Source organism: Lissotriton helveticus, chromosome 7, assembly GCF_964261635.1.
Source record: "Lissotriton helveticus chromosome 7, aLisHel1.1, whole genome shotgun sequence".
Lineage (NCBI taxonomy): Eukaryota > Metazoa > Chordata > Amphibia > Caudata > Salamandridae > Lissotriton > Lissotriton helveticus.
Window position 1 is genome coordinate 311,731,329 of NC_136068.1, and position 26,881 is coordinate 311,758,209.

The 26,881-nt window shown below is 41.2% G+C and overlaps 1 protein-coding gene across 2 annotated transcripts in view; it reads right to left on the reverse strand.

Moving 5' to 3' along the window:
* KIAA1755 (KIAA1755 ortholog) overlaps nucleotides 1–26,881 on the reverse strand; it is a 525,057-nt gene that overhangs the window by 164,302 nt on the left and 333,874 nt on the right. For both annotated transcript variants that reach the window (XM_078652123.1, XM_078652122.1), the window contains exons 9-10: nucleotides 23,863–23,961; nucleotides 21,967–22,115 (exon numbers count right to left, since the gene is read on the reverse strand). In XM_078652123.1, coding sequence (XP_078508249.1) covers nucleotides 21,967–22,115; nucleotides 23,863–23,961 — 248 coding nt within the window. The remainder of the gene's footprint in view (nucleotides 1–21,966; nucleotides 22,116–23,862; nucleotides 23,962–26,881) is intronic.

The window sequence follows — 26,881 nt, forward strand, 5'->3', positions numbered from 1 at the left end:
TGTGTGCTCTAACTCTTTGTATATTTTCTTGAGAGTGAGCCTGTGAGTATCCTGACAACCACATATGAGCCTGGACAGCTTCAGTGCTGTGGCTGGTTTCATGCCTCAACCCCAGCACCGTCTCTTGCCTTCAGGCCGGCACGCCTCAGTGGCCACTCTTCCCTCTTTACCAACAAGTGGAAGAAGGCCTGTCACATAGATTCATGAGTAGGCATCTATCAAGTGCATCTGCAACGGAGCCTCATGGTTAACTGAGTGGCACTTACACAACTGGAGTTAGGCGTATACATGCATGGGGCGACCACATAATGGGTCCCTCTGCCTTGTTGGCAGTGTTTTGTTGTGGGGCTTAGGCCCATATGCTGAAGTGAATAACGACCCGGACACCATAACTGTTGTTACTTAACTTGCCCTGGGCTTGTGCACCCAACCCCCTTTATTAACAGGGTCATCTAACTAGTGATGCCTGTGATGGAAGGGTGTGGGGTGGGTGTAGGTACAGACCCAAGGGAGTGGCTGCCTCCTTACGTGTTCAGCAGGACACTGCATAGGGGATGATCATTTCCTATTTCAGTGCAGCCAAAGTATCAATAACATATGTGACCAACAAAATGTATATTAATAAATTGCTTTTTATGCAACCTTTGATGCCACATTAAAGCCCCGGAGATAAAAGGTGTTATTATTATATTAATTACTGGTTTTTATTTTACCAAACTCAGAAAGATGAAAGTCTATGATAACCTTGCTAGGTTGCAAGCATTTGACATTCGGCCCCAGCAAAAGTCAGTATTGAGTGTTTAATTTACTGAGCCATCTTGAATCTTATGTAAAAGGAAAGATGCCCAGAAAATGCTCAGGCTATTGTTGTCCGAGGAAGTCAAGTGCTCCCTGCACTAGGACCCTTCAAGGCCAGCCTCAGATGTTGGAGAGCACCTGTACAGACAAATGAAACTACACATGAATCACTACTCATTCTGTCCTGTCTGCAGAACATGTGTACTTTCACAACATTTTGTTGGTAATAGAGGGAACACACCGTAGGTCTAGAGTGCTGCTTGGGAAGCCTTTTCTATTGTACACTGGCTCAAACTGTGGCTTTAAGAGATCCATTGGCAAACAAGGCCCAGGCCTCAGGAACTGTCGCTAAAGAACCCCTGTACTTTCCTATCTATGGTTCATGATTGAGTCACAAGTTGACTAGCCTGTGTTCAACGATAAGTCAACTAAGGACACTAGCCATGCGATTATAACAAATAAACTGTGACTTTATCACTGTAAAGTTCCCCCAAGATGACATGGGGCACAGCTGTCATGTTTTTCAGGGCCATGGGTGATTATTTAGCCCAGACCCGTTTTTTCTTATTATTCTGGAGAACTGCTTTAGTAGAGAGTTAAAGTAATTCTAAGAAAAAAACAGAATTGGCCTAACTAGTCATGCATGGCCCTTGGAATCTTGGCGGCTATGAGGGTGGGGCAGGAACATCAACACAGAGCTAAATAGCCAACTATGCTTTATCCTACTTTAGCAAAGAGACATTCGTGGCACATTGTTTGGTATTTTGTATGTGCCCAATTTCTCCTTACAGCTTTAGCATGGAACTGGCGCATGCTCAATCACCACCACAGTTTAAAGAGCTATGATTCCGATCAGGACCAGTACTTTGCTATTGAGAACCACATTTACAAAATAATAATAATGAATCGAAAAATACAATATATTCTATTTCATTGTGTGTGCCTAATTGTTTACTTCCGATGTCTTTTGCTGATAAACTGTATTGACCTTTAAGGGTACTTTATTTGTGCTCATGCCCGTAGAGGGGGTTTGGGGACAGCAGAGTGGTCATTCTTCCGTAGTCCTAGACCCTATCTACAAAACTCTAAGTAACCCTCCAAGGTTCTTAGAGTGTATAATCCTTCATGAAGGAATAATATTGTTACTAAGGGGGTTATTTAGAGACCCCTAAACTCCCATTCTAGTGGTTGACCAAATTGTACTTCTTCATTTTGCTATTCTTTGGACTTTGGCTGAATTAAAAAATGCAATGGTGAGAATTTTTAAGAAATAGTTGTATTATTTGGTATAATCCTCTCTTTAGATCTATAGCAGAAGATGTATGCCAGAGATTAATTCAGGAAATGAACAGTGGCGGCCATGAGTCACAATGGACCATTCACCAGAATACAGGCAGATTATGTTGGAATGCCTGTCCACAAAATGGTCTTAGATACTTTTGCTTATTATCAAAATGGGGAAAAGCCTATCCAACTAAACGTAACAGCATTACAGTAGCAAATCTAATACTAAGGGAATTGATCCCTAGATGTGGTAGGCTTTTTAGAGAGAACATCTAACCAAATTTAGTGGCTGAGTGTACCGATGTCATACATATAAAGGATTGTTATGTTTGAACGTATCTACCTAAGTCACGTCTGAGGGGTCAACTTATCTGCAATTACCTCTTAGATATCCAAGTTATTGTAATGTTTGTGTAAATGTATTTCATGGCAGAGAGATCTTAGCTCAATTTCTTACAGACTTCAATTTATTCTTTTGGAAGAACTTCCTGAAACTGAAGATCTTTGGGAGTCATGAATCTTTTTTTAACTATTAAACATAACTCAAATATTACAATTACTAAAATGAGTTTGTGTATAGTTGAAGTGAAGGATGTCTTTTTTAAGGAACGCAATGAAAGAAAGTTAAACATTATGAGGAATTGGAAAGATGCAAGAGAGATTAAGATGCAAATAGAGACTGAAAAGAGATTTAGAACCTCAAATGTGTATCCTAGGTTGAGGATGGAGAAAAGAGTAGCAGTACAATAGAACTAGTAGGAGAGAGTAAGTGTGAAAGGAATTATTATTTGAAGATAAGTATTTTGATTGATGAATAAACCATACTGAGAGGAATTTACTGCATTTGTGGTAAGAATGTCTATTTTAACCTACCACATAATTCGGCAGGAGGTTGCTATCTTGCTTTGATATTCCCACGGGTTTACCATGTGAATGAAAAGAATAATGCTGTTGGGTTGAAAAGAGTGAAATATGGTTTTGGACAAATTGTGTTAGATGTGCCCTGGCACTAGGATTCTGTCCGTTGGTGTGACTTTGAATGATTTGAAAATTAGAAATTTGTCAATGCTTGCAGACTGCCTTGCTTCTAACACTGCTGGAGCATTAACTCACATAATTAAAGAATTAATATCTATGCATGCTGTGATTATGCAAAATTGTCTAGCTTTAGATATTTTGCTCTTGAAACACAGTGGAGTCTGCCGTGCGTTGAAGGTACAACTGTGCTATACATTCCTCCTTAAGAACAGAAAGTAAATTAATGAATATATAGGTGATATTAGTAATGTTTCACAAGAAGCAAAGGTTCTTGAAGAGTATGGTTTGTGGGAATCAGTTGGTTCTTGGTTTAGTGAAATTGGAAAGGGATTTGCAAAGGTTGGTGAGTTGCTGATAGTATTGTGAGAGTATGTGTAGTATGATTCTAACTCAATTATTGTGTTAAATTGCGTCATATTCTTTTATTCAAAATGTCTAAAGCAAAGTATTCCAAAGATGGAATAAATTATGAGTGTGAAAAGGAGGTGTTTTATCATGCTGCATCTATTTTATATGATTTCTTAGCTTTATGCTTGTAACTGAAATATTATGCATCTTGATTGACATTGCTATATTGTTGCCTTATGTACTACACTTGAATATTTGAATACAACTTTATGATTCCCCAAGTACTGATGTGAGCCTCTTTGAATCATATCTAATTCTTGATTGTTATTTGAAATGTTGTTTTGAATCTCATCTTTAGAGACACATTCCTAGATCTATTCTTGAGGCCAACTCTGAGCTCAACCCCACATTAAGCTCTTTATTTCTAAAATGACAGATTATCAGAAATATTGCTATTAGTTTTAGGGGCCCATATGCAGAACTGCAATTGAAGATGATATAATAGATATATCTAGAAACACATTTTCCTTATTCTGGGTGCAGACAGAAGTTTCTTGTTTCCATGATGTGACCAAAAAAGCAGCTCCCAAACAAAGGAGTGAGAGTATTAGTAGGGTGAAATGCATTGTGATTCTTTGTGGCTCTAGTAAAGTAGTGTATTGTAGGATTTGTAGCTTTTTGCTTAGGTGCCTTTCATTTTGTGGGTCATTAGGTGGTGTAATTACTGTGATCTTGATGTCATATTTGTGAGTTGGTGATAATTAGGTGCTATTGTGAAAAGAGCTGAATTTTTGTGTTTGTGTCGAAAATGTTGGATTTTTGTGGTTTAAGGTTAACAGATTTATTAAAATCCAAGACCTCAAGATATATTTTTGAACTTTTTACAAAGTGGTGGTGTGTCTTGTGGCTGCCACATACACAATGAGCTAGGGACATTTTTGAATTACTAAACGTTTTTTGTTGCATGTGTATTAGTTTAGATGAAGGTCTTTTACTTCTATTTGCACAGAAATAGACACATTGGTCAGGGTGAGTTACCCCTGGTCAAGAACTTGCTTCGAGGTATTAATTCTTTTCCGAGTGAAATTGATTTATTTACTTTTCACCCCTTATTTAGGAAAACAGACAGGATATTTTGTCATTTGTTTGTGGGTTTTGATTATGCTTTTGAAAACATTGCATTGTGGTGAATCATGCTGTGATTGGCTAGTTGGCACAGTAACAGAGAACTACGCTGTATTCGGCTGATTGTCACTGAGGAGCAGCGCTGGGACTGGTGAAGGCGAAGCATCACAGCGAGTTGGTCTGTCACTGGTCAGTTGCTATTGTAGTTTGTGCTGTGATTGATTGACCTTTGCCACAGCCACACAGTGATTAGATACTTGTCATTTGTTTGTTTTATGTCAAGCATAATCGGTTCGAGCGGAAATGGGTGCGACACTCAAAAAGCTTAAAGTTCCTGAGATTGAGGGAGAAAAGATTCCTCCAGAAGATTCTCCAGAACGTTTTCATATGTGCCTATGGTTAAACGAATTTAATAAGATTACATCTGATTACAAGAACATGTAATTTCCTTTAGAAAGTTTTTTCTATGTGAGAAAGCTTGAATACTTAATATAGAAAATGCATGAGAGAAAACCACAACATAGACCTATAAAATTCAAGGCATTGAATGAATTGGATAATGTTGCAATAGAACATGAGCATAAAAGAATGAAGGATCAGGTTAAAAATGCTGTGAAGTACTGGTTGGAATCAAGATGGGGCATACAGAATAGAATGTAAAGAGAGGACAGAATGCTGATTCTGGGTGCATTTCCTGCAATTGTCAATGAACTGGATACAAAGGAAATTCATGAGAAAAAAATGTGAGAAAAGAAAAATACAAAAAATAATTCAAATTAAAATATTTTTATATTATTTACTAGATTCCAGAACTTCTCCATGTGATCTGCAAAAATCCAGGCCACCTCACAATATGTAAGTGGGAGAGTCAAGTACGAGTACATTTCCCATCCCTACTGCTCCAATATCTACTGCTTCATGGGAGATTGTAGAAAGAATACTGATATGGTTGTCCTGATACAGTTACTGTAGTGACTGTAGTTCAGAAATTTGAACCAGACAGGAGAGAAATTGATGCCCTTAAATTGAATACTGAGTTTGCAGAAACTTTGCAGGGTACAATCAACATAGAGAAATTAATTTCACATAATATGGATGAATTAATAAATAGCATTAAACTTTGGTCAATTTTGAAATTGAATGAGAAACTGGGTGTAGTACAGATGAACAATTTTTTGAGAACTGCTAGATACCAGCAAGTGAATTTATTAGATTCCGGTTTTGCTGTGTAACTCCTAATTGCAATGGCAGTGGCTGAGTAGGGAGGAGGATTGCATGCTTGGGGCAGTACTCTAGAGGTATACCAAAGTGGCCCATATGTAGATGGTGAGGTGAATGACCACTCAGCATCTGTTTTGATTGATTTACAAGCTACCCACTCCCCGGCTCATTCTATGGCGGTCCCAAATCTATCTTGCTTTGGAAAAGAAGCAGAAAACTAATCAGATTCCAGCAAATGTTCCTGTAAAAATTGTGTTAATTGAAAAGCATCCCCAATTCATATTGTGTGAATCAATTCCTGTTAATTGGCTAGGTAGAGATTTGCTTTGCAAGATGAATTGCGTGATTTAGGGGCTCATTATGATGTCGGTCAGAAAGCTTCAGACCGACAGTCTGATTCCCCTAGACCGTGTCAGAACCCATCCGTGTGACTCGGTCGGAAACAATTCCAACCGACTGATTGGAATTCCGAATCGGTTCTAACAGGCATTCGGAGAATCCGAGTCAGTTGGAGCCAATTCGTACAGCTCAATGGGCAGCGTTTCTGCCTGACCAATTACAATGTCAGATTCCAACAGCCTTTCTGACTCGGTCTGTCCAACATGAAAAGGCTGTTGGAAACTGACTTTGGGTGCCCCTAGCAGGCCCCCCTTATACTGAGTCTTCCTGTTTGAGGTTAAGGGGGAACCCAAGGGACCCACCCTGTGAAACTATGTACAGTGTGGCAGGTACCATGAGGTGTCCGTGACCGGGGCAAGATTTTCCGCAGACACCGATTTTTCCAATAGGAGCCCGTGTTGTCGGTCTGAGCACAGGCTCCCATTGAAGTCAATGGGATTCCTTCTGAATGGTGTTTGGAAGCATCGTAATCAGTCGGGTGGAACCGCCCACCGCAAGTCTGTTGGAACCGGATCCGACAAGGAGTCGGGCGGTGTAGTTTCCGACCTACATCGTAGTGAAGCCTTTAGTGTACAATTAATGGTGTCACAATTCAAACTCAGGATGAAGCTATAGATTTCAAAATAAAATCACAAGACTTAAACGTTTAGCCCTTTCCAGTCCTTAAAAAACAAGACCTGCCTCTTGATTCAACCCCTTACATGCGTCGGACGCCCCCCGGCCGTCCGACAACACAGTCGGCGTGTGCAGAGGACGGCCTGGGGCCGGCCGAACCCCGCCCACTCATTATTTCCCCAGCACCGTGAATTTGGTCCGCGGTCAAGGAGTTAATACATACAGTGGGATGGGATGTCTCAGGTAAAGAAATCAGACTAATAAAAAGTGCAGAGCCAGTGAAGATTACAGTAAAACCAAATGCAATCTACCTTTAAACTCCTTAATAACCCATAGCGGATCACTGACACAATATCATGGTAAACTATTATTGTGTCAAAAATGTCACTTACCACATGCTCTGATACTTAGGGGCTGATTACAACGTAGGGCGGATCGCCACCGCCCACATGGCAGTGGTGATCCACCCTACATTTCCCTCCGGCCCGCCACCCATTTCCCCCGCCATATTAGTATGGCATGGTGACCCCGGCGGAGGGAAAGGCCATCCGCCGTTTTTCCGCAGGTTGACCAGTTGACCGGGCAGAAAATGGGCTAGATAAGGTGACCGTGTCTGTTAGACACCGCCATCCATATTAGCATGGGTGCGGGCAGCAGCCTTTCTGTGGCACTGTCGGGGGCCCGTTGCGGGCCCCCAGGGTATTGGGGGGGGGGTGGGGGGTGCACATGGGGGGTACGTATGGTACCCCCCTACATTGTCATGGACAAGGTAGCAGGCATCACGCGATGTCTGTCACCTTGTGCATGACAATGCACACAGTGCATTCCCAGCATTGTGGCGGGCGGTGCTGTGAGCACCGCCCGCCACAATGCTGGGAATAGAGGATGCCACCGCCATGGTGGCGGTGGCATCCTAATTGCAGGTGCAGGATTGCCACACTACTGGTGGCCGGTCCCAGCCCCGCTAGGGTGGTGGTCGGACGAAAACCTGCCCGCCGTCCTAATCAGCCCTTAAGAATGGTAAGTACAAAAATATTGGAAAAAAATATAATTGACACCAATATCATTCAAAAATAGACAACAATATGGCTTTTTAAAATTTAAATAGAGTTTAACATAGAACATTTGTATATATTATAATATATACATTTAATAGAATAAGTTAAATAAATTCAACTAATATTAAATACTATGTATAAACTCTTACTTATAGAAACACGCAAACAATCATATATATTTTGATTTACTGCCGGTGAGCATTTATTTCTTAACAGTTAGCAAAAACTGTTCTGCAGTTTTTCAGCATGGAACTGAAAGGCTACCTACATTGTACCAAATCAAAGATTTTTATGCCATGGGTTTTAACAAATTATTAAATCACTTGTTTGACAGATGAAAAAATCGTGAGAGCTAACTGCTTATTTTCGCAGCAAGATTGTTCACACTCCTGGTAACTTGATGACATGCATGAGCAGTTAGAGAAACATTGAATTGGTAGCACGTTATAAAAAAACAGTTACTGGTGATCATTTGCACACACTGTAGCATATCAGCTTTTAGAAGAAGTTGAGTAACCTATGATTACATGCCGGCATGGTGCGCATGAAAGAAATTGTCTTGCACATTCTGACCTCAATAACAGCTGCAGTAAATAAGGACTTTAATTAGTTTTGCATGGACTTATTTAAGTGGACCAAATTAACATGACAGGTTGTGTCCAGTGAGTCCAGTGCTCTCCATGCTAGTGGGATCACGCTATCCTGGCTGATGAGGGCTGAAAGCCCGAAACCGGTCCTAGGATGCTTTTTTCCAGTCCAGGGAGGACCTGGCTTGGCAGTTCGGGCTGGACTGTTCCAAGGGGGCACAGGGTCAAGACTGAATTGCATATGGCTGGGTTCAAACTGGAATGGCATGGTGAGCAAAAAAACTATAGATTTAGGCCCAGATCTCTGTACTGGGGTGAATGTATGACATTGTTCTGCATTCTGTCCATCAACTGTTGTTTTTGCATTTGTCACCCCGAGTGGGACAGGTATGCTCAGACGTGTGTCCCGTGCTCTCCATGCCACTGGAAACAAGCTAACCTGGCTGATGAGGGCTGAACGCCCGAAACCGGTCCTAGGTTGCTTGTTTCCACTCCAGGTGGCGACCTGGCTTGGCAGTTTAGGCTGGACTGTTCCCATGGGGCACAGGGTCAAGACTGATTTGCATATGGCTGGGTTCAAACTGGAATGGCATGGTGAGCAAAAAAACGATGGATTTAGGCCCAGATCTCTGTAAAGGGGGGAATGTGTGACATTGTTCTGCATTCTGTCCATCAACTGTTGTTTTTGCATTCAGCAATTTTATTGGGCATTTATTAAGACCATTATGGCTTCAATAGAATACACTGTGTATCCTCAATTACAGTAAGGGGCCGATGATGATAGCGTTTTTTCCGCATCCTCCTTCCTCCATCCTAATCTGGCGGGGGGGGGGGTCTTTGAAGTCTCCGCAGCGGTTTTTCCGCATCCTCCGGGCCGGCGGATACTTCCGCCGGCCCGGAGGATGCGGAAAAAACGCTATCATCATCGGCCCCTTACTGTAATTGAGGATACACAGTGTATTCTATTGAAGCCATAATGGTCTTAATAAATGCCCAACAGAATGACCGTCCGCCGCTTTTCCGCCGCGGTTGCCTTCGGACCGCGGCGGAAAAGCTCTAACATGTCTGGCGGTGTCTATCAGACACCGCCAGGCATATTAGGATGTCTACAGTTCAATGCCTTTCCACGGCGGCATTTCCGCCGTGGAAAGGCATACGGACTTTTGTTTGGTGGCCCGTTGCGGGCCCCCAGGGGTGAAGGGGGGGTGGTGGTTGCACATGGGGGGTACCTATGGTACCCCCCTGCCTTTGCGTGCACGAAGCAGCAAGCACCATGCGGTGCCTGCCGCTTTGTGCATGCTAATGCTCTGTTTTAATTTTTTACATTGCGGCGGGTGCTGCTTCAAGCAGCACCCACCGCAATGTAAAAAATACAGGATGTGACCGCCAGGGTGGCGGTCACATCCTAATTGCCATGGAGGGACCGCCGCTGCCCATGCGGACGGTCCCTCTTACTCAGGGGTGTCCGTCCGCCATCATAATAGGGCCCTAAGTTTGTATAACATTGCATATTTGAATGTTTCCATGTTTTCGATTTCCGGTTTTTAATCAGTCCTGAATTTACACACCAGTTAATATTGTTTAATTCTAATCTGTAATTTTTATGTCTATGATTATGTGAGCATTTAGCACTACGGCCTACGAGTATGCTATAAAAGGCTGTTGCACAGCCGAAAAGCATCTCTGTGTCACCAGGTGATAAAGGGCCTGTCTTATTAAACAGGATTTATATCTCCAGTTTCTATGTAAAGCAAACCGGACCTAAAAATTTCTAAAATATACAAGTTTACAATTTTACAATTTACATAATTATTAAGCAATTAAAAAAATCATTAAAACAATTATATTTATTTCATTATTAGTTAATTAACGCCCTACCCTAAACCCCTACAAACCTAGCAACTTACACCTAAAATACAACTAAAATATATAAGCATTGCACAATTTAAAAAATGTGTATTCAATTAAATAATTATTTTTAAATTAATAATTTATTGTTAAATAGTTATTACTTAAATAACTTCCCATCCTATACTCCTACAAACCTAGTAATCTGTACCTTAAATATAATTAAAATAAATCAGTATTACATAATTAACATAATTAATATAAGTCACATATTTAATAAAAAATTGTTATTTAATGATTAATTATTACTTAATTAACTTCTCACCCTATCCCCCTACAAACCCAGCAATCTGTTGTGACACTATAAATTGCTATTAACAAAGAATAAAAAATCTAATTCAAGTAAAATTGCAAAGTATACTTAAGATAATTAATAACAAACATACAAACATTAATAACACACACAATTAATATATGAACTAAAACAGAATAAAACACTTTAAAAACTAATGGCCTCAACTATGCTGGCAGCCCATCGTTTCGGACAAGAGACCGTCTGACAATAAGTCGGTGGTCCCTACAGCTCTATTACAATATGACCAGCCACGGCTGCTGCAGGTAAGAGCGGTAGGTCGGTGAGGCCAGGTGAGGGGGAATTTCGAGAGATGACCACGAGGGAACATTAAATAAATAATTAATTTTCCCTCATGGTCATCTCTCGACATCCCCCCTCACCTGGCCCACTGTCGAAATCTCCCCTCACCTGGCCCCACAACCCCACCGCTCTTACCTGCGGTGGCTGCGGCTGAATACGACCGCTGTGAAAGTGGTCATTAAATGCTTTTTACTATTGCAGCTTGGGCAGCTGCCCAGGAAAAGGCATTTTGAAAATATCTATGCACCGTGTGGTGCCTGGCACATGCTGCATGGATGTTGGGGTAGAACTACATGTGCCCACTGCCAACTTAGCAGTGGCCACAGGGGCCTCCTTAGGTCCCCCAAAGTCCCTTTCCAACAGCCTTTTCACAGCGGTGGGTCCGCCATGAAAACGCTGTCAGAAACAGACCTCCTAATCCCTACGGCTGAGCCTCCACAAGCACCGCCTCCATTATAGGGATTAGGCTCTGACCGCTGCCCGCAGGGTTCCTTGAGCCTGTTTGAGATGGCGATCTTTCCCCCGTACAAATTGCTCCGACCGATGGTATTGTAATCCGGTGGTTGGACCGATACCTTGGATGTCGGGCAGACCCCCACCGATGGCCTGTCGGTGGTGGTCCGCCCAAAATCGTAATAGGGCCCAAAATTATTTACAGCTATATGACTGAAAACGATATGTTTGACAACGATATTCTAAAAAACAATATGATTCATCTAGAAAAATGATACTCTTGACAATTATTTTTGCATCACAATATTTTTGTATCACAATGGATAATGTTACTTACCCAGTAAGCATCTGTTCTTGGGATGTAGAGCTGTACACTTTGTATACTCCTGCCATCTAGTGTTGGGTCCGGATATTTGCAAGTTGTTTTCCTTCAGAGAAGTCTTTCCAGTCACGAGGTAGGTGACTCATCCTTTCGGTGACAGTGCGCATGGGCATCGACTCCATTGTTAGATTGTTTTCCCACAGAGGGTGAGAATGGAGTTAGTAAGGTAGAATAGAGATGTCCATGCGTATGTGTGTAAGTAAGAAGGCCTGCAACAGGTATAGGTACCCGGGGAGGCAAGTGGGCCATGTGAATCTACAGCTCTACATGCCAAGAACAGATGCTCACTGGGTAGGTAACATTATCCGTTCGAGGCATGTGAGCTGTAGATGACATGCTTTGCATAGACTATACAGCAGTATTCTCCCAAAGCTGTGGCTAACCTATAGCTGTTGCAGTTGTTTGAAAAAGTGTTCCTAAGTACTGCCTGGCCTACATTAGCTTTCTGCTTTGCTAACACATCTACACAGTAGTGCTTTTTGAAGGTGTGCGGTGTAGACTATGTTGCACGTTTACAAATGTCAACTATGGGGATATTCCCTAAGAAAGTCATAGTAGCCCCTATTTTATGAGTGGAATGGGCTCTAGGGGGTATCGTTAAAGTTCTCTTTGCTTTTGGATAACATGTTTGAATACATTTAACAAACCATCTAGCAAGACCTGATTTGGGTATAGGATTGCCTTTGTGAGGTTGAGCAAAAGCTACAAACAATTGTTTTGTGTTTGAAATGTATTTATCTTTCTATGTAATATAACAAAGCTCTTCTAAAATCTAAAGTGTGCAGAGCTCGTTCTGCCACAGAATCTGTTTGAGGAAAGAACACGGGAAATTCAACCGATTGATTAATGTGAAAGGCAGATACTAGTTTAGGTAGAAATTTAGGGTTTGTATGAAGGACCACTTTGTCCTTGTGAAGTTGGAAAAAAGGTTATTCTATGGTTAGTGCCTGTACCTCAACCCCTCTCCTCAGTGAAGTAATTGCAATGAGGAAAGCGATTTTCCATGAGAGAAATTGCAGTTCACATTTATGCATTGGCTCAAAAGGTAGACCCATTAATCGTGTAAGGGCTATGTTAAGATTCCACGCTGGGGCAGGTGGAAGTCTTGGTGGTATAATTCTTTTCAGTCCTTCCATAAATGCTTTGACAACAGGTACTCTAAACAGAGACAAGTGCTGTCTATTTTGTAGGTACGCAGCTATTGCAGCAAGATGTAAGCGGTTGGATGTGTAAGCTAATTCTGACCACTGTAGATATAATAAATAACAGATGATATTTTGTATGGAAGCATCCAAAGGATTGATATTGTTATTTTTGCAATAGATAGAAAATTGCTTCTATTTGGCTGCATAACAAGCTCTCTGATAATGTTCATACAGTCTGGAGGAAAATTCAGATATCCAAACTCTATGATTTTAGGAGCCATGTCGCTAGGTTGAGTTGTTTGGCATCTGGGTGCCTGATTTCTCCATGGCTCTGTGTGAGGAGACTGGATGTGAGATGTAGCTTTTGATGTGGAACTAATATTAGCTCCAAGAGGGTCATGAACCAAGTTTGAAGGGCCCACGTGGGACTATTAGGATGAGTGTGATGGATGTTTGCCTGAGTTTCCGAACCACTGATGGAATGACAGGGAAAGGAGGGCAAGCATATGCAAATATCCTTGACCATTTCATTGATAGTGCATTGCCTTTGGAGAGTGGGCGTGGATACCTGGAGGCGAAGTTTGGGCATTTTGCATTTTAGTGTGTGGTGAAAAGATCTATTTGAGGAAACCTCCAATTTTTAAAGTACAGGAGGAGAACTTGAGGGTGAGGTTCCCACTCGTGGATTTGCTGCCTCTGTCTGATGAGAAAGTCGGCAATCTGACTGTTTACTCCTGGAAGGTTTTTTGCTAAGACATACATTTTGTGATGTATGGCCCATATCCAAAAGCCTTGAGCTAGGTGTGACAGTTGGAGAGGATGTCCCCCCCCCTGTTTTTGTATATTGTACATAGCTGTCATATTGTCGGTGCGGACCAGGACAGCTTTGTCTAGAAGGTGAACTGGAAAATCTCTGAATGCTAGAAACACTGCTAGCAGCTCTAGATAATTTATGTGGAGAGCCTTTTGGTTGTGACTCCACAAGCCTTGAATTTTGTGATTCTGGAGATGAGCTCCCCAACCATTGAGCAATGCGTCTGCTGTTAGTACTGTCTGTGGAACCGGGTCTAAGAAGGGCCGCCCTTTTGATATATTTTGTGGGTTCCACCACTGCAGAGAGCGATGGGTGCGGCCGTTTACCAACACTAGATCGGTCAAAAGACCCTGCGATTGGTTCCACTGACTCGCTAAGCATTCCTGAAGGGAACACATGTGAAGCCTTGCATGAGGGCCAATCATAATGCAAGAGGCCATCATTCCCAGCAGTTGCATTTGCACTCAAGCTGGTAGTGGGTGTGTGGGCTAAAAGTGAGTGATTAGATCCCTGAATTATGCGATTTCTGGCTGCACTGGGAAAGGCAAGAGCTTTTTGAGTATCTAAGGTGGCTACTAGATAGATCTGTGTGTTGGAAGGTTGGAGATGAGACTTCAACACATTGACTGTAAATCTTAGTTGTTTCAGTAACTGTAGTGTTATGTGAGTGTGCTGGACACACTTTTTTGGAAGTATTAGCTTTGATGAGTCAGTTGTCTAAGTACGAGAAGACATGAATATGTTGTCTTCGCAGGTGAGCAGCGACCACTGCCAGGCATTTGGTAAATACTCTGGGGGCCGTGGTGATTCCGAATTAAAGCACTTTGAACTGGTAATGCTGACCCACTACCACAATTCTGAGATATTTGCGATGAGTGTGATGTCTTGGAATATGGAAATATGTGTCTTTTAAGTCAAGACTAGACATAAAGTCACCTTGCTGTAGAAGTGGGAGCAATTGCTGAAGTGCCACCATGTGAAAATGATCTGACTGTATGTAGTGATTTAACTCCCTGCGGTCTAGAGTGGATCTCAGAGAGCTGTCCTATTTGGTTATTAGAAAGTACAGGGAGTATACGCTGCACCCTTGATATTGCAGTGGTTCGGGCTCTATGGCTCCCTTTGAAAGGAGAGACTAAACCTCCTGTTTGGGAGGTGTAGATGACCTGGTGAAATTTTGTGTAAACGTGGGGGAATTTTGGAGGATTGTTGGTAAGCTCCAGGCAATAATCAGAACGGATAATTCCTAACACCAATGTGTCTGTTGTTATTGACTGCCAGACTGGGAGGAATTGTGAAAGACGTCCCCCGACAGGTGCTGAATGATCGGGGGAATCGTAGGCAAGTCACTGTTTGGTTTTTGAGGGGGAGGTACGTGTTGTAGAACACCTCCCTCTACCCTTACCATTGTTGCCTATGTAGCCTCCTCTAAAGAAACATTTTGAGGAAGAGGGTTGATTGTTGCCCTTGTATGATGTAGTGGAAGTGTCTTAAGATATATTTTTGGACCCCCCACATTAGAAGGTGTGCCGAAAGAACCCACAATTGGAAGGGGACTGTAGGGCCCCCATAGATTTCGCCACATCTGTGTCATTTTTCATTTTTTCTAAGGACCAGTCTACTGCAGGACCAAAGAAATGTTGTTTGTCGGATGGTGTGTTAAGAATAGAAGCCTGAACTCTGGGTTTAAAACCTGAAATCCTTAACCATGCGTGTCCTCTTAGCAACACACTGGTACCACAGTTTCAGCTGCATCTAATGCACACCTGATTGAAGAATTAGAGATGAGCTGTCCCTCTTGCACTAAGTCTTGGGCTTTGGCTTTGTGTACATCTGGTAGAAACTGGAGCAATTGTTCCATTTCATCCCAGTGTGTTCTATCGTACCTGGCTAAAAGGACCTGGGTATTAGCGATAAGCCAATACCGTGCAGGTTGGGAGGCTACTCTTTTCCCAGACGCGTCTATGAGCTTTGACTCTTTGTCTGGAGGTGGAGCATCCACTGATGTCTGTGAATTGGCCAGTTTACGGGCATTAGAGATCACTAAAGAGTCTAAAGGTAACTGACCCTTAATGAAAGCTGAATCTCTGATGGTGCAGGTTTATACTTTTTATCTATCCTGGGGGTAAGAATAAGTGCACCAACAGGGTCGTAATATATGTTGACCACATACCTTAACATACCTTTAAGCATAGGGAATGTGTGTGTGGTTTTTTGGGAACTACTAAGGGTTACAAGATGGAAATCCTTCTCCAGGGATTTCTTATGTAACTGTACCCCATGATATTCCGCAGCCCTGCTTAGCAGCTCTATGTAGCCTACATTATCGTCTAGTGGAGAAGGCTTGGTAGGAAAAAGATCAGGGTCATTATCTGTGGGAAAGTCTGTATTATAATCCTTCCAGGGGTCTGCACGTGAAGAATCATTGCACCCATCCCCATCCCCATCATCCTGATCATCAGGTGTTTGTGGTGAAATAGTAGGCATTAATAGTAAATGCTGTGTTTGTGGGGAAGAAGGTGGAGGAGGAGGAGGAGAAGGGTTAGTACCAACATGTTTCCATTTAAAAGGAATGTGGTAAGTGTCTTCTGAATCAGATTTGCATTTATGAGGCAATTTGGTTGCAATATGTCCAGTTTTTGGATTAATATACAGTTCTTTTTGTTTCGGGTCCAGTTTTGAAGGCGGGTTGTCGAAACAGGGCTGGTGTGATGGTTGTGGAGCATCTTTGTGCTTCGGTGCCAATGATTTTGGTGTTGTTGTCTTTGGTGCTGAAGATTTCATATCCAAAGATGGTTTTGGTGTAGAAGGAGTTGGGCCTGATACTGGTTTCGGTTTCGAACCGGTAGGTTTCGGCTCGGTGCCTGAGTGTGGACGACTCGATCTCGAACCGGAAAAATTCAACATGAGTTTTGTGGCTGAGCCGGAAGGCGGGGCGTTGGAAACTTTTTGTCAGTGCCGACCATGGCCCGAAGGCAGAGGTGGGACCGGAGCCTTTTTCTTAGTCTGAGTGGGAATTTGGGGCAGGGGAGGTTCCATATTCAAGATACACTGACCTTGTGGAATCTCTTCATCCCCATTGGAGCCAGATTCGGCGACCAATATCTGATCCTCCTGTTCATCCTCAGCCCCTAGTGCCTCATCGGACTCTTGTTCAGAATCTTCTGCAAAGAGGTCCCGAATTAAACCGGTGTGTTGGCTCTGCATGTCGCGACATCTAGCCCAACGGTCGCAGAGCATTTTCTTGAATTGCACTTGCAAACATCCGGATCCAACACTAGATGGCAGGAATATGCAAAGCATGTGATCTACAGCTCACATGCCTCAAACATTTTATTTCCAATCTTTCTGTCTTCCGATATTTATAACTCAATATTTTGTCCAAACACCCCAAAAGCACTGAAGAGGAAACCAGTCAATCAGAGAGCAGTTCTAACTTTCCTACTGTGTCAGCCCTGTGATTGAAGGCAAGCCCACACAGGGCATTTCAGCTTTTTAAAAGGGAATTTTACTTACCTAGCTGCAGCTGGAAAGAAAGCACTCATGTCCGGTTCTCCAGCTCTCCAGCTATCCTGAACTAGATGTTTAGTATGTTTCTCAAAGCAGTAAAAAGCCTATTGAGTAGGTACTTGTTCCACAGCCTACTTACTATGCTCAAGGACAAAAATAATCACTTCACTATATATGTGGATCAAATAAACAGTCTATTGAGATCTTATCTTACCTGAAACCACACACTCCCACCACACACTTATAACAAGGCTGCAAAACATAGCCATTAAAGAAGCAGCTCTCAGGTGGATCACCTCTTTCTTCACTGGAAGAAACCAAAAAGTCCTCCTTCCCCCTTCAAACCCAAGGATATAATCTGTGGAGTTACTCAAGGATCCTCACTCAGCCCTACCCTATTCAACACTTATATGACACCTCTGGATGGTACCGCCAAAAACCAAGGAATCAACAACATATTCTATGCCAATAACACACAACTCACCCTCTCCCTCTCCGAAGATACCACCAACACAAATACCAACTTCCACAGCTGCATGACAGACATCTCCAACTGGATGAAGGTCAACTGCCTTAAGCTCAACATGAACAAGACAGGGTTACTGATTTTCAGAAACAAACGCTCCCCATGGGATGCATCCTGGTGGCATCAGAACGCCGTCTACCCCCACTGACCATCAGGGCCGGACTGGGAACCAAAACCGGCCCTGGCAAAGTGCTCGGCCGCCCCCCGGGGGGTTGTGGGTGCCGCCGAGCTCTTTGCCGGGGCCAGTTTTCGGCTGATTTTGTTACAGAGCCGATTTTGCAGCTAAGCTGCAAAAATGGCCCTGTAACAAAAACGGCCCCCAGGGGCCCAAAACTGGCCCCACACCCGTGCGGCGCACCGGGGGATTGCCCAGTGCCCGCTACGGGCAGTCCGGCCCTGCTGACCATGCTAGGAAAACCTAGGCATCATTCTGGACAACAAGCTAACCATGACAACTCAGGTCAACTCCGTCTCCTCCTCCCAAAGCTCATGATGCACCATTAAAAAGGCCCTCAACTCCAGCCGACTGGACTATGGAAATGCTCTCTACGCAGGTATGGCAGCTCACCTCTGACAACTACAGACCATACAGAATGCCACAGCCAGACTTGTCCTGGATCTCCCTAGATGAAACCACATCACCCCCTACCTCAGGGAACTCCACTGCCTCCCTATACAGAAAGATGTCAGTTTAAGCTCCTGACCCATTCATACAAGGGCCTACACAACTGTGGACCCGCCTACTAGAACCACCGCCAGAACTTCCACCAGACGCCTCTGCTCTGCATCCCTTTCTCTAACCCTCACCCTCATCATTCGACGAAGCAGATACAGAGATCGTTCCATCTCCTATCTAAAAGCGAAGACATGGAACTAGCTACCCTTTCATCTACAGACCTCCCCATCTCTTCCAGAGTTCTAAAAGTTCCTAAAGACTTGGCTATTCGGCTAATCAACTGAACCAAGGAAGCACCTGGATGCCCTCACGGGTGACAAGAAGAGCTCTACAAATCTACTGATTGATTGAAATCCAACCTGCCCACATGATTAATCTTAAGGGATCAACATGACCTAAAGCTAATGTATTTGAAACGGTGCACAGTCTAAATATCTAGTTTAAAATATCGACCTACAAAAATATCGAGTTGGAAATATCGAAGGTACAGAATATCGAGGTCAAGAATATCGTTGGACAGAATAGCGACCCTAAAGTAAGTAATATCACATATTTTTATATCGATGTAAGTAATATCAAAGTTAGTAATATCGATAGCATATATATATCGATGTAACTAATCTCGATGTTACTAATATCGATATTTGTATTATTGTTATGTATTTTATTATGTATCTGTAATATGTTTTTGTTTAGTATTTTACTTGTTTTAAACTATATATGTACTATTTTTACATATTAATAATGTTATTTTTAAGTAAATGTTATGTTTAAGTACCGGAGCGGGTTGTGGGTTTATAGGGGAATAGGGCGAGAAGTAATTTAAATATACTAAATTAATTAATAATTTTTAGGAATTATAAATTATTTTAATTAATTTTTGTGTTTTTTTCTGTAGCGGGTTGTGGGTTTATAGGGGAATTAGGTGGGAAGTAATTTAATTTAATTAATTAATTATTTATTTTATTTATTGGTATGGATAATTATTTTATTTTCAATTAATTATTAATTGTCAATTAATTATTTTAATTGATAATTTATTTAATTTGTAATTCATGTTTTAATTGGCAAATAATTTTTTTAATTTGTAATTCATGTTTTAATTGGCAATTAATTTTGTTAATTGGCAATTAATATTTTTAATTGGTAATTAATTTTTATTAATTGGACATTATTTTTTATTAATTGGTAATCAATGTTTCATAAAAAGTATTATTTGGTATGAAAAATACTTTTATTGTTTAATATTTTTAATTGTGAATTAATTTTAAATAATTACTATTTTTTTGTAATGAAAAATATTTTATTGTTCAATATTTCTTATTTGGTGACTAATATTTATTAATTAATATGTATTGGTATTTAATGTTAATTTATTGTTAATTAATTATTCAATTGTACTTATGTTTTTAATAATTAATAATGGGTATTTGTAAATGATGTAGGTATTTAAAAAATAAAATATTTATTATTTTAAATACAAAAATTATTTATAAGTATGTTATATTTAAATTCTACGCTATCCAACGTTTTCCCTACTGTTTCACTCTCTGGAGTTGGAATAGTAATTTGTACCCCTACGCTATCCAACGCTTTCCCTACTGTAGCACCCTCTGGAGTTGGAATAGTAATTGTTACTCCTACGCTATCCAACACTTTCCCTACTGTTTCACTCTCTGGAGTTGGAATAGTAATTTTTACCCTTACGCTATCCAACGTTTTCCCTACTGTTGCACCCTCTGGAGTTCGAATAGTAATTTTTACCTCTACGCTATCCAACGCTTTCCCTACTGTTGCACCCTCTGCAGTTGGAATAGTAATTTTTACCCCTACGCTATCCAACACTTTCCCTACTGTTGCACACTCTGGAGTTGGAATAGTAATTTTTACCCCTACGCTATCCAACGTTTTCCCTACTGTTGCACCCTCTGGAGTTGGAATAGTATTTTTGACCCCTACGCTATCCAACGCTTTCCCTACTGTTGCCCCCTCTGGAGTTGAAATAGTAAATTTTACCCCTATGCTATCCAACGCTTTCCCTACTGTAGCACCCTCTGGAGTTGGAATAGTAATTTTTACCCTTACGCTATCCAACACTTTCCCTACTGTTTCACTCTCTGGAGTTGGAATAGTAATTTTTACCCCTTCGCTATCCAACACGTTCCCAACTGTTGTCCCCTCTGGAGTTGGAATAGTAATTTTTACCCCTACGCTATCCAACGCTTTCCCTACTGTAGCACCCTTTGGAGCTGGAATAGTAATTTTTTTACCCCTACGCTATCCAACGCTTTCCCTACTGTTGCACCCTCTGGAGTTGGAATAGTAATTTTTACCCCTACGCTTTCCAACGCTTTCCCTACGGTTTCACTCTCTGGAGTTGGAATAGTAATTTTTACCCCTACGCTATCGCTTTCCCTACTGTTGCACCCTCTGGAGTTGGAATAGTAGTTTTTACCCCTACGCTATCCAACGTTTTCCCTACTTTTGCATTTTCTGAAGTTGGAATAGTAATTTTAAGGGCCTGATTCTGATTCGGGTGGGAAAGCTTCCCGACCGAATCGGTCTGGAAATGGTTACCGACCCACTCGGATCGGGAGAGTCCGACCTACGGAGTACGATGCATCCGGATGCTTCCAGATACGATTTGGTTGGACTCTCATTGACTTCAATGAGAACATATGTTCCTAACCGCATCATAATTGGGCTCTGGGTCGGCAAGACAAGTTCCCGATCCGATTTGGAAGGAGAAAATGCCATTAGGAGGCCTTCCTAACCACATCAGAATCAGGCCCTAGGTGGGAATGCTTTCCTAACCGCATTGGAATCAGGCCCTAAGTGTTACGCTATCCAATGTTATCATTACTGTAATGTTTTGGGGACTTTGAATAGTACTTTTATTTATTTAGCTATTTAATATTTTTATTATTATTTTTGATAATGTAGTATATTATTCATTTTAAAACATTGAAAGTATATATTTTTTAAAAATGTATTAAATATAATTATTTACTTTTTATTCATGTTATTGTTTTATGTGTGTAGATGTATTTGTAATTCATAATATTTTTTAATAATGTATACGTTATTAAAATAATTATTAAAACATATTATTAAGTAAGTATATATTATATATTTTATGTATATGTTTAATTAATGTTATATTATTGTATATGTATTATTTATTAATTGTAAACATTATTAAAAAATGTTAACTACGTTTATTTGGTTTATAAGTATTATTTACACTTTTTTTATTACAAAAAAACACCGATATTTTTAATTACGATATTTTTAACATCGATATTTTGGTTTCGATATTTTTGTACTTACCATGTTGTAGATAGGATGTCGATATTCTTGCCTTCGATATTTCAGCGTTGATTTTTCTGTAGGTCGATATTTTGTCCGTTGATAATCTGTCAGTCATCCATTTGAAACGACATGCAGAATATCTAAAAAAAACTATCACAGAATGTTTTTATACCTGATATCCTCTGAAAAGCTGAAGTGGGTTGCTTCCTTCCTCAGTCTAGCCAGGGTGGCTCCTCCTTCTCTCTGCAAGTTCACCAGTCTGGTGTCACTAAGCACAGACTTCATCATCTCGCGGTGCTGGATGATGCGCAGCGATGGTTCCTATGAAGATTAAATACAAACAGTAACACCTGGAGGATTCCCTTGTACCTTGCAGGCATAATCAGCCATGTTAGCCCCCCAAGAAGTGTGAGGATTTGAGCATATCTGTTTTTGCAGAGGACATGCAAAGTGGTGACTCATTTACCAATCTTTCAGTATGGACCTCATGGATAAGAATGACCAACTTAATCACAAATATCTTTATGTATATTTTTTACTTTTTTGATACAAATAGCTTCTAATAGAGAAGAATCCATGCTCCATGGGTAATGAATAGTACATTTCAGAACAACCAAGAGTGCTCCAACATAAATATAGTACAAATTAAAGAATGATCTACAAATGTTTGAATTTTTTTTTCATTATTTGGAATGAGTGAATTCAAGTCAAGAATTACTTTATTCAATCTACAAAAGACCATAACAGTGCATGGAAAAACTAAAACATACATACAAGGTAGTGCAACCACAAACAAATCTTCCATTATCAACCCCGCACACTAGTTATGCAGACAATAACTTTGATATAAAAGTCCATCAGGGTAAACCATATTGCAAGTAGTTACTCTGTCGATTGATGTTTTTTTTTTAAACAAAAAAAGTATTACTAACCAAAGGCGTGATATGATACAATGCAATGTGCAAATGACAGAAAAAAAGTACACTTAGGTGTATACATAACTACATCCTAAAACATCCACCCATAAAATGATAAAAAATACCCCATCATTATACATACCATTTGCCACAATCCATAGATAAAATCTCAGATCAGCATCCTAAACTCGTGCATTTTAGTTGAGAGCCCTTTTACGGACTAACTTATTGCAATTAAGAATCTCTCTATTGCACATGCCACATTTAAGAAATTCATATTTACTAGTAGGCTAATGGCTTGATCCCGATTAATAATTCTACTGTTTCTAAAAACTGGCTTTAGAAACGTTTTCAGTTCATCTACAAACCACAAACAATCTATTAACCGCATGCGCGCTAGCGGTTTTCCCGCTGCGCGCTGCGATTTTGAAAATCCCGCGTTACGTGACAAGGTCAGCTCGTCATCCGCGTAGCGCAGGTAACGCCCATGACGAGCTGACCTTGTCATGAGCGCAGAAGGGGTTAAAACATATAGCCAGCTACATTTTACTTTCAGTCTGCATGTACATAAACCCTGTTCATCTCTCATTGCTGCTTTGATCTTCGTATTTGTGTAACATGGATTAAGCCAAACTCTAAGGGGGCTATCGGGACCGCCCGCCTAAAGGGCGGGGGTCCCGACATTGGTATTAGGATGCGCCCGCCACAGTGGTGGGCGCATTCATCAATTTAACATTGTGGCGGGCGGTGCTCACTGCAGGGTTGAAGGAGCCCCTCTTCAATATGGAGCTTAAATTCACAGGCTTTGCTCCTTTGATTATGAATTGATGTGAGGATTTGTCTCAATGGAATAACCACAATAACTGTTGTTACGTATTATTGGATTTTGATAGGTAGCACTCTTCTAATAATTAAATTTCCAATTTGAATATTACAGTGGCAAATATTTGATTTTGTAATTTCTGGAATTAGCTATTTCAAAACCTTCCTCTTTTTGGCACTTGAATGCTGACAATTTTGCAGCCAATACCCTTGTCTTGCTGCACATCCTCCTGGACATTACCTCATTATCTGACACTTAAAGGAACATCATCAAAATATCCCCTCATGCCATGCCCGCCTCTTAATTAGCATTTTACACGACGCCATACCTGCATGTCATCTAGGTTATTGCTTTGCTCTAGTTGCCGGATGGAGTGCTGCAGGGATTCAGCTGCCTTCTTGAGATCTTCAACAAATGGATCCAACTTCTGCAACAGAAATTGAAAAGCTGAATAACCATTTAGCAGGTCCAGGATTTACAGACACAGGAGACAAAGACTGACATAAGGCAAGTAAAGTCAGACAAAGAACTGTGACTTAAGAAGTAACAGTGTAGCTCTGTCTTCATCAGAAGGCAGGGAATCAAGGTAACATTAGAAGATGTCAGAAATAAAGCGAGAAAATGAACGAGAAGGTGAACAACCTTTACAACGCAATTTTTTCCACGCAGTGCCTTTACGACGCAACTTTTACAACGCAAACCATTACAACGCATTGCTCTGGGGGGTGCTCTAGGATAGGGAATAGGTTTCATGTACTATCCAACACCTTCCCTACTATCCACGGGGACTGGAGTTGGAAAAGTAAATTAAACTATTCACTATCCAGCGCCCAAAGGCACTATGCGTTGTAATGGTATGCGTTGTAAAAACTGCGTTGTTAAAGCATGCGATGTAAAAGCATGCGTTGTAATGTCATACATCCGAATGAGAATATTAAATAAGCGAGAAACAATAGGGAAGAAAAAATTGAGAGAGGAAGAGTAATAATGGAGGGAGAGAGGGAAAAGGAGTGAGTTCAAGAGAAGGTTAATGGAGATAAAAGAGATATAATAAACACTCGGGGGACAGACTTTGCCTAAATTGGATCTATATCGCAATATCATACCAAACATTTTCAACTGACATAAATATCCATAAATATCACCCACTAAGTATTATGTACAACAACATTGACCATACAGTGTAGATCTTGTAATATTAAATCCAATAGGGCGATATTTTTGTAAACAATATTTAGCACACAATAATTGTCTCAGACATATTTTGACAATGATTTTCAGGTGTCGTAGTAGACCCTGAGAAATTAATCACTTCCCTTTAAATTACCCTTAAACAGAGACACTAAAAGGACCAAAATGCCTTTTTATAATGCTGATTTGGTGATTGGAAAAGAAATGCAGAAAAGATGACTGGATACAGTAAAAGATTGCACCCTTGGGTGGAAGAGGGAAACACGGATAACTTCTGATCCTGCACGGTAGGCTTTGACTGCTTGTTTATTGATTTGTTGTAAGCTTTCTTTCATAGGAAGACGGTAGTAAAAGACAGTTTTGTAGATATGATAGGCAAGGTTAGTGGTTTGTCTGCTATAGAAGGGCACAGCTCGGTGTGCCTCCAGCTAGCCCAATGCGTGAGCATGAACTTGTAATATTCCAAATAATAAGCAAATAGTTTGCTGGGGCAGTGGGTTTGGTGTCTCTATTAGGGCAGCTTTCAACATGGGGTTTAATGTACCGCTCACAATGTGTTTTCTGTGGAGAAGCTTTGCGTGGGAAGCACCTTATTTCTAGACCAGGCTTTGGAGGCCCCAAGAGCAAAAGATTGAGCACTAGAATTCCTTTTGTCACTAGAAAGTGTGCAACCACCTTGGTAACACTAGAATGCACCTTCAACCCTGAAGCAAATGAATCAGAAAGGAAGTGATAAGTGGGAAACATTTTTGGGAAAATCACATAGGAGTAGCTGTTCCTGGATTATTAGGGAACTGGAGTTGCTTGATAACATTTCCTGGGTAGGGGCAAGCCTAACTGGGATCAATACCAAGTTGATGGAAGCACCTAGATGTCTCATGTCAAGGGTATGGGTAACAAATTTAAAGTTCACCTTAGAATAAAAAGGTAGGCAATTTTTTAAGTCACCTACAGCACGCCTGGAAAGCCAAGCTCTCACCTTGTTCAGTATTGTAGAATATTCTCTGTATATATGTGGGTTTTATTCCTAGGGCAGCGGGTGTTGAGAGCTTTGTTTAAAGTGCGAGGAGATTCACACAACCAGCATTGCAATGTCTGTTCAGGTTCTTTTTCATATCCCAGCGGGAGATGCCACAAGTGCTGCAATATGTATGGCCTAATGTCAGCTAGGCCGTTGGTCAAAGGTTTATTCCAGAGGAGCAAACAGAGGATCCACCAGAGGAACCTTGACTTTTCATCTGGCTATATAGAGTAGGTTAAATTGCAGTTTGGAAGACAAGTTGCTCCACCACATTTGTGGGCACTATATCCCTATTGGAGCAATTAGTACTGGACTTGGCAACTTTTCCAGTTGCCTCGATTCTGGTGGGGATCTCCAATTCTTTTTTTTTAAGTCTCTTCATTTGCATTTTTATTTTATTTTCATACATTGACAGCTCTCATAACAGTACAGAGAATTAGCCGTCATCTGTTTGTATAAACATTTCCTACATGAGAAATGACTAATGCCCTATACTGCATAGAGCCAAAATCATTGAAGGCTGTTGCCCGTTTGGTACTTAGGCCGGACCTGGGTTTCAGTTTCCGGTCAGGCAGATGTCAATGACTGTAACTTGGCTAAATTCGAGGTACTAGATTGTTCACAGTTAATAAATGGAACAAATCTTCAACATTGCTAATTTGCTTAGTTTGTGTCTATAGTGGTGACGAGCCCCAGACTCACCACTTCTCCCTCCTCAATACCCGGGACCTTCATGTATATTTTCTGATCATGCCTAAGCAAGCAACACCTCATTGCTACACCCACACCACTTATGCCACTGTGATACCTGCTACCAGTTCTTATGTGTATAACAGATTGTGTATAGGTCCCCGTAGCTAGGACCCTTGTCTCAAGCATGCATGTCCTCCTCAGGTGTTTGTGTTGTGAGTTGAAATTCTACAAATATGGCATACCAGCTTTGTGGTACCGGGTATTGTTGTAGCCCGAATATGTCCTCCCTGTGCAACGCTGTGCTTTCTGCCTGCGACCCCACCAAGAGTGATTGCTTTCAGGCCTTAGTTAAAGGGGAGTTCAGATTCTCCCACCTGCGAGTAATAGGTCGCTTAGTGGTTATAAGACCCAGGTCAACGAATTTAGGTGGGACATTTCTATT